This window comes from Puntigrus tetrazona, chromosome 17 (assembly GCF_018831695.1).
Source record: "Puntigrus tetrazona isolate hp1 chromosome 17, ASM1883169v1, whole genome shotgun sequence".
NCBI classification, from domain to species: domain Eukaryota; kingdom Metazoa; phylum Chordata; class Actinopteri; order Cypriniformes; family Cyprinidae; genus Puntigrus; species Puntigrus tetrazona.
In genome coordinates, this window is record NC_056715.1 from 21,082,159 (window position 1) to 21,094,879 (window position 12,721).

Below are 12,721 nucleotides of genomic sequence, written 5' to 3' on the forward strand. Positions count from 1 at the left end.
GTTGTATAGAATCGATATATCATAGCCGTTAAAACACTCTGCTTGTGTGATATTGCTGAACTATATTATAATCTGTAATGTAAATGTAAAATGTCCCCATATCCTTGTTTATTTCAATTACTATTTTACCACCGTATGCACCACCGTGTTTCTGTAAGTCATCAAGATCAAGGTTTAACCACTGACCTGATAGTTTGTTGATCTGTCAGGTCGTAGTTTTTTCAGACAGAAGCCAAAGCAGGAGAAGGCAATACAGCACAAGAGAGTTATGAAAGTGAACAGACTGATGGGCTGCACTGGACCTGCACAAGAGATAATCCATGAGGTTTCGCTTTTATATGGGAGAGCAGGAGAGCTGATCTTGTGGGCTTGGTCTCTCAAGACCACATAAACTCGGCCTGGGTCTTGGTCTCATTACTAGTCTCTTGATTTAGGTCTGGTTCTGGAAATGTAATTTTTATATGTACTTAGACAGGACCACAGCTCTCTCTCCAAATAGCTAAAAAAAAACCTCAGCCAAAAGGTCAGCAAAGCATCTTCACCATAACAGAGATTCGGGGGATTTTCATGACTCTAATTAGCTACTGTCAAAGTGGCTTAGCATTTAAACTTATGCTGTAATAATTACCACATTTTCTTCTTTCTAGTTCATCGCAAACGGACAGTCTGAGCCTGAGCATTGGTACTTAGATATTGGTCTGGATCTAGGCCTGGAATGGTCTAGTCTTGTTCCAAGCTGGGGTCTTAAGGGGTCTGGCTGGGGTATTGGAGAAGTCTTCCAAGCGAACATGCATTCTGCAGTAAAACATGAACACATTCTAATGTCGTCATTAGATTATTTGGCTTTCATCCATAGTAGATAATTTTAGTAATATTTTAATTTGCCATTTCTTTTCTAATCTAAGAAAGAAAGATTTGGGTTTATCTGGAACATTCGAGGAAATAAAGGTACATGGGGCCATGCCTTTCAAAAGATACCCTTTAGGTGTACAAATATGTATCTTTTGAAAAGGTACCACTCCGGTGCAGCAATTTTTAATGTGGTTTAGTGTGTAATGTGTACCTTGTGTCATGACTTAAAAGTACGTTGGTGCACTTTTTAGCAAAAGAAAAACATTTATTGCAAAAACAAACCTGGTACTTTCATATTTTATAGTAAATAACAGATCTAACATCAGTATATGAAAATATACAAACCGAAACTTATAGGACAGGGAATGGAGAAATAGATAGGTAGTGTATTTAATGCCAATTCTTGTTGTTGAAAGTCACTATAAACAACTGTTATACAGAAAAGAAAATATTCTTAACAAATATTCTTGATGACGTGAATGACGTGAATGTGAATAAATAATCAAAGAATGATCCTTCTCTTGGGGGCAATTAACAGTTACTGCCAAGATCAGTTCAATTATATATGTACAGTATACACACTGCCATTCAAATATATTTTTAAAAGAAATTAATACTTTTATTCAGCAAGGATGCATTTAAACGATCAAGTGTGACAGCCTCGGCTTTTATAATTATATAGAAAAGTTTATTTGCAAAAACAGAAAACTCTCAAAAATTGTGTTTTTTATTATGTTACCAAGTTTTTATTGTGTTTTATTTTGTAAGTTGTATTTTTTTTCACCTTCAAAACTGCATTGTGATTGAAATTAATTGGAACGCACAATGAAAAGATATGCTTTTTTAAATTTTATTTTATCTGTTTTTGCAAATGAACTCTTCACGTAAAATCAATACACTTAATTAGGCACGACATGAACTTACCCAGTCTAAGCACAGAGAAGAACAGCAGCCAGAACATGCAGAGAATGGGCGCCACCACCACTTGACTGACGGCGGCCGAATGGATCCGCTGGCTGAGCTTTGTGGGTAAATAGGCATAGTAGATATTGTATCGATCCACCATGTGCTTCAGCACAAGGTACAGCAACCCTGCGAAATGAACAGAGCTGGAGTCATCAAATAATCTTTGATCTTTTTAAAACACACCGTCATTTTCGAACGTGCTTTTCCGATGGCTCAGTAGTTTGCAGGTAAAGTCCCTTTGCACGAAGTGTTTCTGACCTTGCATGCTACTGCACAGGTACAATATTTATATATTTACCTGTTTACATAGACCGCATGTGAGTGCAAGTTGCCAAATGAATTCAGAACTAAGTGAAAAATCATGATGATGGATGTCAGTCTATAGTAAATAAACAGTCATGGTGTGTATTGGTGACAGAACAGGCGTGGAGTGGGCGTCTGGATCTCGGCTAGACGGGTCGGAGCGTCTGGAAGACTACAGCGGGTTCGCACCTAGCGGCCATGTCACACCGTGATACTGAGATGCTGTTGGAGATACGGCTCAGACGCCCACACGCTGACTGAGGACGGGAACGAGGTATTAGAACACGCACGGAGGTAGAAATCAAGACTGACGGGAAGAAAAAAAAAAGAGCGCTGCGGGGAAAATGAGAGGAGAAGAAAAACACGACACAAATGGTGCAGTGGAGCCGACAGACGAATGGGTTCGAGTGCAGATTCGGGAGGAAGGAGGGAGAAAAGTCTGTTGTAAAATAAAAACTCTAAAACTACGCAGACTCACCAAAAGGAACAATGATGGGGCAGGTGATGCTGTAGGTCATACTGACTGAAAATATGCACATGGTCCAGGCATATTCAAGACCAAACTGAAACTCGTAAGCCTGACTCTGAGGATGAGAATCAAGAAGTTAGTCTGTTTATTGCTGTTTCTGGCGCTATGAACAATCGTTGTATGGAAAAGAGCTGTGTTATTCTGTTATTCTGTATTAATACAGAATAACAACTAATCGTGATTCATTATATTCACAATAAAAGTTTTTGATTACATAATATATGTGTATGAACTGTGTTTGTTCATTATTTATATATAAATACACATGCATGTATATATTTCAGAAAAATACGTTAATAAGTTTAAAATATTTAAATATATGCATAAAAACAGAAATATTTTCAAAATAAATACTGCATCTATAGTTCACGAACAAAAATGTTTATTTTGGATGCGATTAATCACGATTAATTGTTTGACAGCACTACTATGTATGCAGTATTATATAATTTTACACGTGCCTACTACATACAGAAATGCTCACATTTTATTCGTATTTTTAAAAGAAATTAATACTTTTATTCAGCATTCAACCAATCAAAAAACTTTACTTTGTTACGCAACTAAACATTTTAAAGCAAATTATGTTGTTTTTAACTTCATATTTAAACAAGATTAAGCAGCAAAACAGTTTTGAGCCCTTTATAAAATGTTTCCTTAGAAGCAAATTATCATATTAAAATGTTTCGTGTGACACTGAAGACTACAGCAATGATCATAAAGTGTACGGACATGTATGGACTCACTCACTCTTTTAACATGGATGCGTTCAGCTTTAGATTTGGCAAAGCAAAGCCGGAGAGAGTACACCAGAAGAGCGGGAATACGCAGAAGCTCCATAGCTGTTCCGATCAGACTGGACGTGATCACATAGTTCACAAAAAAAGCTCCGTTATCAGGCAAAAACACACATCTGAGGGGATAAAACAAAGCAGATGTAGGTTTCAACAAATTGTGCGTCTTGCAGGTCTAATTAAATTAAACAATAGCTGTAGATTTAGGCAACTTACTGAAACTTTAAATCTGTTTCATCCAAGAAGTGGGTGTCGAAGAGCCACCTGAAGAACAAATCCAGGCTGGGGAGCAGACAAGAAGATAAGATAATGAATAATAACACACACACACACACACACACAGACACACACACACATATATATATATATATATATATATATATATATATATATATATATATATATATATATATATATATATATATATATACAGTGGCTACAAAATATTTGAACATTTTATTAATGCCAATTTCTCAGCCATTTGTTGTTTTTTGCTTGGACATATGCTTGCAAAGAAATTTACATATATTAAAAATTAGGTTCATAAAAAAAAAAAGGGGTTTTGTTGAGTTCAAATTAATTTTGATAATTTTATGGGGATCAAATTTAAATATATTCAGGTGGTGCAACTGTCTGGGGATAGCAAAAAAAAAGAAAGAAAATAGCCTCATTACAAGACTGAAATTCTTTACAAAAAAAAAAAAATGTTGGCATAATTGGGACATCATCGTTTACCATTGACCCACATACATATATAGTACTGTGTATGTTATTCTCAGACAAAATGACATGTTTTACAAAACAGTACATTACCAAAAAGGTATATTTTAGCTTGAAGTGCTTTTACTGACATGCAAATATAGTCTAAAATGACAGTATCTCGGATTATATGATGGTTACCTGGATAGACCCAGTGACGGCAGAACGATTACCATGAAGACAAGCAATAAAAAGCATTTATGCATGGTGACCTGATTCTCACCGGACCTGAAAGAGACACACACAATAAAAAAATTCAGCTGATTTCACTTCATTGATTTTTTTACTAAATACATTAAAAAACAAACAAACGCATTCGCAGATGTTTACGCCATTTATTATTCCTTTCTCACGGTTTTCTACTAGACAGACAGACTAGACAGTCAACATAAAATACAATTCTTGCCTCAAGTGACTTATTTCATGGTCTAAAAAATTGTTATCGTATTAAGTAAATATTACAGTTAGATGTTATGTTGACTTGTGTGTATTGATCATCGTTTTTTTCCAGTGGAAATACAACAGATACCCGAGCGCTGCAGGTTCTGCAGAGGGTTTGATCCACATGAACTATAATGTGACTCTGTGAAAGACGCCGCCAGTGCGCATATGATTATTCCCTTGTTGTGATCACTATGACAACAAGCCTGGAGAGGCAAGCGGAGAGAGCAAGAGAGAGGGACACCATGTAAACGTGTTGTGCATGGGTGGGTGGGAGACTGGGTTGGGGGTTGTTCTGCAGTTATGCAATATGTTTGTGCGCTGATATGAACATGTTTATGCAACGGATTTAAGCTGCATTGCAAATACAACTACCAAACTTACGCTGCTCATCGGGACACGTTTTTAATAAAAATCATATATGTGTTGTATCACATTTCTTGTCGGTGCAAATCAAAACAGGCACATACGCTTGGAACGACTTAAATTGAGCGAATGATGAAAAAGTCATTTTTTTCAAACGAACGATCACATTTATGTACGTGTTGACAAATGTGTACGTGTGAGACATGTCTTCATAAACATATCAATACATTGGGGCAAAAGAACAACACCTTCCCACAATTATCATTACCACAATACAAGGAAATCACATTCTTGCTATTTTAATGTAAATAATAATAATTTAACTATTCTGTGCATTACGGTGTTATTTGTACTGCTTTTAATTTGTCAGTTTAAATGTTAAACTAATGAAAAGAAAATATGGCGTGTTCAGAAAATTTGTAGTTTATTTGAAATCTATTTTGAAAAAACAAAGCATGACAAAATATTAAGCGTTAAAGAATATTGATCAGCACAAGTGTTAATTTAATAATAAGATATGTTTTGTTTATTAAACATCACATCGATTTATGAAGAGTCGTGATGCTAAAAAATTCAGCTCTGTCGTGGAATAAATTACATTTTAAAATATATTAATAATTGAAATACATGTTTTTAAATGTTTAAAATTTTACTATATTTTTGAGCCAATAAATGCAGCGTCTGTGACCACCTATAAAAAAATCATACCGAACCCAAGTTTTTTTATATATATTACGTTAATCAATTTTTTTTTCAATATGCTACTGGGATCATTCACTTTAATGTATAATTGAGTAAAAAGACCTCCCTGCAGTTCTCTCACATTTACACACAGACTAGAAACATTTTAAGTCATACGGAGGAAACGGCATCATACCTGGTCCAGTGGAACTCAAAGAAAGATGAATAGTACACAACGAACGGAAGGAGTATGGAAAAGGCCCACAGGAGCAGGGTGGGGAAGAACTGGGTAATTACTGGGTTCTAGACGGTAGAAGACAGTAAAAGATCAAATTCTAAACATTCAGCTTCCGAAAACAACGCTTTCAGTTTTATTTTGCATTCTAATGTGGCGTAATATGGCCGGGCCAGTCATAAAAGAGCTTTGATGCTCACTGACCCTTAAGCTTTCAACCGGCCGAGTGACGTTGAACTTGTCCATGGTGTTTACGATGATAGCAGGGGTTGTGAGAAAGAAGAGCAAGAGGAAGAGCAGAATGTTCAGCAGGACGCAGCGGAGCCACCAGCGAGAACCACACACTGACAGATTTTCCCTGGAAGAAGACAAGCACCAGTCAACACCACAAGGCCTTAGCTACAGTTACAGGATGTTCAGCTGCTGTCACATAAACGCGGAGGTTTTTGCTGGTCTCTGAAACTGACCAAACAGTGTTCAGCATCCATCTGGTCTTCCAGCTCAAAACCCGCCTCAAAACGCATCTTAAACCAGTGAAAAGTGTCAGAAATCCCTTTGAAAAAAGCTTAGGCAGGTTAAAAGTTAATATGTCATTTTTGTATCGGTGACTATAGGAAATGATGTCCACTGTTGTTCTGAATCTCTTTGACTTTCATTACATGAACAGAAACAAAATATCTTCTTTTGTATTGTATATTGTGCCCCATTAAAGAAAAATATCTTTATTTTTTGGTGAACTGTCACTTTAAGTAATAGCAATGAACATGAAAGGCATAACAACGAGAATGAGGTTTACATAAAATGCAAACGAATACCTTTTTAAAAGTAATTGTTTCCACTGAATAATTTTCCAAAACTGCCAAACCATGTACTCTATAAATGCAGTGGTACAAAACATTGAACTCACGGGCTACACTGAACTGGAAAACAGTCACACTTCAATAAATTGTTTTAATAAGAACAAACATGCTACAACATTAGAGCTTGTATCCATAAAAAAGAAAGTCTTGAATTCAGACAAATGCATAGACACACACACACACACACACACACACACACACACACACACACTTGTCCAGTCAAGCAGAAAGACAGGCTGACACTGCCCCCCCACACACACCCACACACACTCACACTCACTCAATATATGATTCTCAACACATATTATGTAAGAGATATAATGGCTTTCACAGTGGCTGTCTAGGCACACACTCAGATTGAGACTTAATTAATCCAATTTCATCTCTCAGATCCGAGTGTAATGGCCTGGAACAAAGCATGTCGTGAAAAATATATATGACTTCAGCTTGCAGATCACTGTATACTTAGTAAACGTTAAATAAAACATCATATAAAGCATTGTAAATCAAGATCATTTCATAGACGAAACAACCTCGCTGCGGTTATTATTCTCTTTTCCGTTTCAGGATATAGCTGTTGAGGTGGCTATCGTGTGGACTTACCAGATGATGTCATTAGGGGCCGGGGCGTAAGAAACGCCCCACTGATGGGACCGCACCACTGTGGTAATGCTGGACTGCTGGGGTCTGTGGCGGCAGCGAGCTCGGCTGTAGTCTTTCACAATACTACAGGAACATAAGCACAGAGTTTAAATGTATTTAAGCTATAAGGCACGAGAGAAATATATATATATATATATATATATATATATATATATATATATATATATATATGTGTGTGTGTGTGTGTGTGTGTGTATAAATAAAAGTCAGAAAAAATGGCATGACAGAAATCAAACTGATGACTGATTTGGATAATCATATATTCTTTTTTTTTAAATTATGCGTATATATCTAGTATTTGAAAATACCATGGTTTTTCCACATTGGAGAGTGTTTGAACCTTCTGTAATAGTTGAATATGAGTACCTCTGTTGTCCTCGGTATGAAAATATGGATCTCAAAATCATTTTTGGGAAGGGTTCAAATACACAAAAATGCTGGAAAACCATTTGTGGGACCTGAAGGATTTTTCTGAAGAACAGCAGCCAGTTTAACTATTCTGGACAAACAAGGGACATGCGAACAACTGTGACTAAACAAAAAGCACAGCTGTGGATAATTCAAGGAAGCAACACAGTATTAAGAATCATGGGGCTGTAAACTTTTGAACAGTGTCAATTTTTATCAACTATTATTTTCCCTTGTGGACTAAACATCTTCTTGTGAAATATTTTATTAAGGTCAGTGCTATATAAACAATAATATGCATTTTCCCTCTTGTGTATTGTTACATTGTTATTAAAATGTAGCAGATGAATAAAGAGGGTGTGTAAACTTTTGACCTCAATCAGCAAATGTGATTCATTTTAAAGTTTTATTGAAAAATACTTTCATATTCTTAAATGGCGGTACTCCTTACTATGCTTACAGTACGACGCTTATTCTCAATAATCAGCTATTTATCCATGTGACTTACACTGCGGTCATTCTCTCATCTCTGAAGGTAACAAAAGCAATGCCCAGCCTCTTCATGGAGATACGGTTCTTTTCTGCATTAAACTCATCTGTAAGTTTCTCCTCCAGTTCACTGTAATACTGCTCTGCATCCACCTGAAGAAAAGACAAGGACGTAAAACACGAGAGATGTGTATCACGTCTCCTCTCAGAGCGGTCCGTGACTGATAGTTGGTGTATGGTGGTCTCCAGTGGCCAACATGAAGAGGTGCAATAATACAGTCTGTACATATACAAATATATCCCCATTCTGACAACTATAATGACTATGTGAGAGACGTTTACCTGTTCAAAGCCACATAAATCACAGCAGAAGATCTGTGCACAAGGGTGAGTCTTGATCATGATCCTGCCTTCCTTCTGAGCCTTGGTTGTGAAGTACAGCCTTCCTTTCATTGCTTTTCGCCTGTAAGGGATGTGGATTTAATAGGGCTTTTATATGCAATATCTGTCAACTCTATTTAACGCAAATGACCTTTCCGAGTCCAGCTTCATTAGCTTTTGCACGTCAAAGCAGAAGCGGATATCAGTGACGGTGCAGCTGGGGTAGGCTTCACTGTTTGGAGATAGAAGAGACAGTGGCTTTTAAATAAGTGTAAACTGAATGCCCTCAGTGGTGTTGACATATTTAGCATCAGATATGCTGAAATGTGGAGATCGAGCAATAAATCTGTGCTCTTCACTCACTGCAGGTGTTTGGTGATCAAGCCGGGATCTGAGATTTCTCTGGGAATCGAAGTTATCATTAGAGTTCTGGCCACCTGCAGCAACAACAGATCAAAAATGAAAGCTAGAAGTGCATTTATTCAAGAAATACAGTGCTTGCAAGCCAAGAAATGAACAGAATTGAAGTGTTTTGGTTGAAACACGTTTCTTTTTTATGGTTCTTTGAAGAACTACAACTAAACACACTTTACACATCTCTAAACCCCCCTTCTGGAATCTTCAATTTTAAAAGTGCACAGAAAGTTCATTTAATTGTAATTACATTATTAAATTAATAATAAATGTTTGATTTATAAATACATAATTCAGTTTGTGTATATATATATATATATATATATATATATATATATATATATATATATATATATATATATATAAATTTATAATTTATTATTTAATTATTATTTGTCATTAAATTCAGGTTTCCTATTAAATAAAGAAAACTGTAATAAAACTGCATAATACAATTATATTTATTTATTTAAAAATGTAATTGATAAATAATTTATATAAATTGATATAAAATGCATATATTAATTACTACATTTTATTTTTAAATGAAATATATAAACCCATTTCAGACCTGAATTGTTCTTCATTACATGTCCTTTGTCAGTTTACAAGCACTGTCTGCAAGCAGTGCCCCTTATAGACCAGGAAAGAGGTGTGATAACACATGCGCATGAATACAGCTGTTCACCTTCTCATCCTCTCTGTATTCCAGTCGTGAGGAATGATGGGCCATGCACAGTACTGTGATCACAAAATACAGCAGAGCGAAGATGCTGTGCAGCCACAGAAATATATTCCTATCGCACACAGAAAAGAAAGCTATCAAGATCATGTCAGCAACTTCACAAATATGTACATACACAACAAGGCTATACGTTTTCAGGTCATAAAAAACAAACTTACTGTGCGGGGACATTAACCACTGTGGTTCGGCCAAAATTCTGCGGGCTTTCTCCTGAAACAAACAACTTGTGTAACATTTCATGCTTTTCTCACGTACCAGCATCAAGAATAAAACTCTGAAAGTAATTTGAGGCCTGTGTGGTACGGCGCAAACTGAATGTGGAATAAAAAACTCGCTACACCTCAGTCATTATGCTTTGGGTTCGGTTGCCATGACAAATTTGTGAATGTCTCGGTTTATTTCACAAATACAGTGTTAAATTGTTGCGTAGAGATGACAGTAAGCATCAAAACCCCCACCCTGTTTTAACCAGCCGGCTCCGAAGCTCCACCGCAAACTGGTCTACCACACGTCCACATTTAACACTTTTAGAAGACCGCAGTAAACTTCTGCCACCAAGGTCGTATGAAAGTCACATGAAAAGCTTATTGCAGGTCTGAAAACAACAAGAGGTAAAGCCGGTGGCTTTCACAACGCTCTTCTTGTGGCGTGGAAAGTCAAGGCCTTTCCCATATTTAACTTGGCCTTCTAACCCTCCATCGTGCCTCTCAACCATCTTCAAACACTGTAGGGTGGTCTGAATCATGCTTTTACACACGTCCACTAATGGAGGGTTAAGACTGAGCTCTTCTACATCTTCGAGAGTTTTCCCAGGCTTTTCGTGAAGTCATTCATCGACCGGCCCACGCGGAATCTGCATCCGCGAAACCATACTCAAACGTTACGCATTCTCCCAGCTTTGTTCTTTTTTAAATTGCGCAACTTTCAGCTACATTTGATGCATTTAAGCAGGTTTAAATACCAACCTGGTCGCATAAAAATACGTTCCTCCGTGCAATTTTAAACTACGTACCGCCTTGCCGCAAGTTTCGCTGCAGTTTCAAAGTGAAATGTCCACTGAGTGGCGCTAAAACACACGTTCTGTACGTAAACCCTGGCACGTTTTATTACATTGATATGGGTACGTATCGGAGGCGGTCAGATTTGAAATATCAGTGGACAGCAAAATTAATGCTCTATCATGATAGAAATATGGCCAACACCAAATCCAACCATAAACCTACTCGATAGTGTTAACAAATGCAAAACTGATATGAAAAATGCTTTTGTCGATGCAACAGAGCCATTTCAAATACCTTTTATGCAGATTGGGGTTAGCGTCATAAATAAAAGGCGTTAGAGTTTTACTGCCACTAGCGTTCGCTTCTTATGGAAACTGTAGCAATATGTACTTGTTTGTATGTATTTTGTGCTAAACAGGGCACTCTGGCATGTTTTTGTGCCATGAGCATTGCTGTCAAAGTTTGGGGTCGGTCAGATTTTAGAAAAATGCAAGAAAAACTGTTATGCTTAAGTATTATTATCATTTAAATCATCGAATATGCTGCTTTGCTGCTCAAGAAACTATTCTTAACTATTATCAATGTTAAAAACAGTTACATTTTGATAGACGGCGAACTTCATGATCCTTCGAGGAATAAGAAGTACATTCAAAAGACCGGCTTTAATTCAAAATAGAAATCTGACTGACCTCGAACTTTTAAACGGTAGTGAATATATTCACTCTAACACTAACAATCTGTCAAAACTAATTCACGAGACTATCCTAAGAAGTCTGTTTTTAGGTGCAAGAGCACTGATGAATTAAGACGTAATGTTGTTTTAAAGTTTACAGCCCTTTCCTGGTTACCAAACGTGTTGTGTCTGTCGTCATGAATCCTTTATGGCTGCGCACTACTAGAGTAAATAGTAACCAAGCAGTTATGGATCTGGTGGTGGTACCGAGGAGGTTCCCGGAGAGGTTGACGGGCAAGATGATGGTCAGTGACAGCAAACACACCACCATCATGAGCAGGATGATGTGACGCTGGAAAGACAGGTACGTGACCGCATCGATGCCACATTTACTGCGGATCTCTTCATCCCTACGGGGATTTAATTAACAAATAATAAGGTCATCAGTATGTGGGTCAACAACTTAATGCACATTCTTTAATACTATACAGTCATACAAAGAGTTTGCAATCCAAACATATCAATCATTTTAACGTTTCGAACCTCCTAGAAAGAAAGAAAGAAACAAAAAAAGAAAGACTACTTTGGATTCTGCCAAAATCTACTCTGGATTCTTGTGGAGCAATCGACATGTAGAAACAACAAAAACAATGGATTACGGTCAATAAATCTCTTAAAATATCAGAATATCAGTGTTACAGCAAGTCTCTGTGAGTATCATTATGTTCATGATATTTGTAAAACATAAAAAAGTCAAGTAAAGAAAGAAAGAAAAAGCATTACTTTGGCATCGTCTGTTATTGTGGTTCAACCAATGTGCAGAAACGAAAACAAAGACCCATGACATGGTCAATAAATCTCTTAAAATATCAGATCATTTCTACAATAAAGGTCTTGTGTTGCAAGTTTCTAAAAGTATAATTATTTATAAATTAATAATTCATGATATTTGTAAAATATATTTTATATATATAATTTTTTTTAAATATATGTAATTGTTTTTATATTTTTTGTTTATACGTTTTTACACTTTTATTGCTTTACGGTTCCAGCAAACCACATGAGATTTAAGAATCAGCAAACTGAGGCTTTACTTTAAAATCAGGCTACTTTTCGAACATTTGCGGTCAGTGTGCTGTTATTGTTTTTACTTTCCGTTCA

The 12,721-nt window shown here is 36.5% G+C and overlaps 1 protein-coding gene across 7 annotated transcripts in view; it reads right to left on the minus strand.

The window, feature by feature from the left end:
* tmem63c (transmembrane protein 63C) overlaps window positions 1–12,721 on the minus strand; it is a 38,496-nt gene that overhangs the window by 4,098 nt on the left and 21,677 nt on the right. For 2 of the 7 annotated variants that reach the window (XR_006253084.1, XM_043263648.1), the window contains exons 6-21: window positions 11,828–11,970; window positions 10,045–10,096; window positions 9,830–9,938; window positions 9,091–9,164; window positions 8,879–8,959; window positions 8,689–8,809; window positions 8,366–8,499; window positions 7,390–7,512; window positions 6,131–6,284; window positions 5,888–5,994; window positions 4,345–4,431; window positions 3,661–3,726; window positions 3,401–3,563; window positions 2,600–2,705; window positions 1,777–1,944; window positions 187–302 (exon numbers count right to left, since the gene is read on the minus strand). Coding sequence is in view for 5 of the 7 variants with exons in the window: in XM_043263648.1 (XP_043119583.1) it covers window positions 187–302; window positions 1,777–1,944; window positions 2,600–2,705; window positions 3,401–3,563; window positions 3,661–3,726; window positions 4,345–4,431; window positions 5,888–5,994; window positions 6,131–6,284; window positions 7,390–7,512; window positions 8,366–8,499; window positions 8,689–8,809; window positions 8,879–8,959; window positions 9,091–9,164; window positions 9,830–9,938; window positions 10,045–10,096; window positions 11,828–11,970 (1,804 nt within the window). In the remaining 2 variants the exon portion in view is untranslated. Of the gene's footprint in view, window positions 1–186; window positions 796–1,776; window positions 1,945–2,599; window positions 2,706–3,400; window positions 3,564–3,660; window positions 3,727–4,344; window positions 4,432–5,887; window positions 5,995–6,130; window positions 6,285–7,389; window positions 7,513–8,365; window positions 8,500–8,688; window positions 8,810–8,878; window positions 8,960–9,090; window positions 9,165–9,829; window positions 9,939–10,044; window positions 10,097–11,827; window positions 11,971–12,721 lie in introns of all 7 variants that reach the window. The other 5 variants (XM_043263651.1, XM_043263649.1, XM_043263650.1 and 2 more) reach the window with 3 other exon arrangements.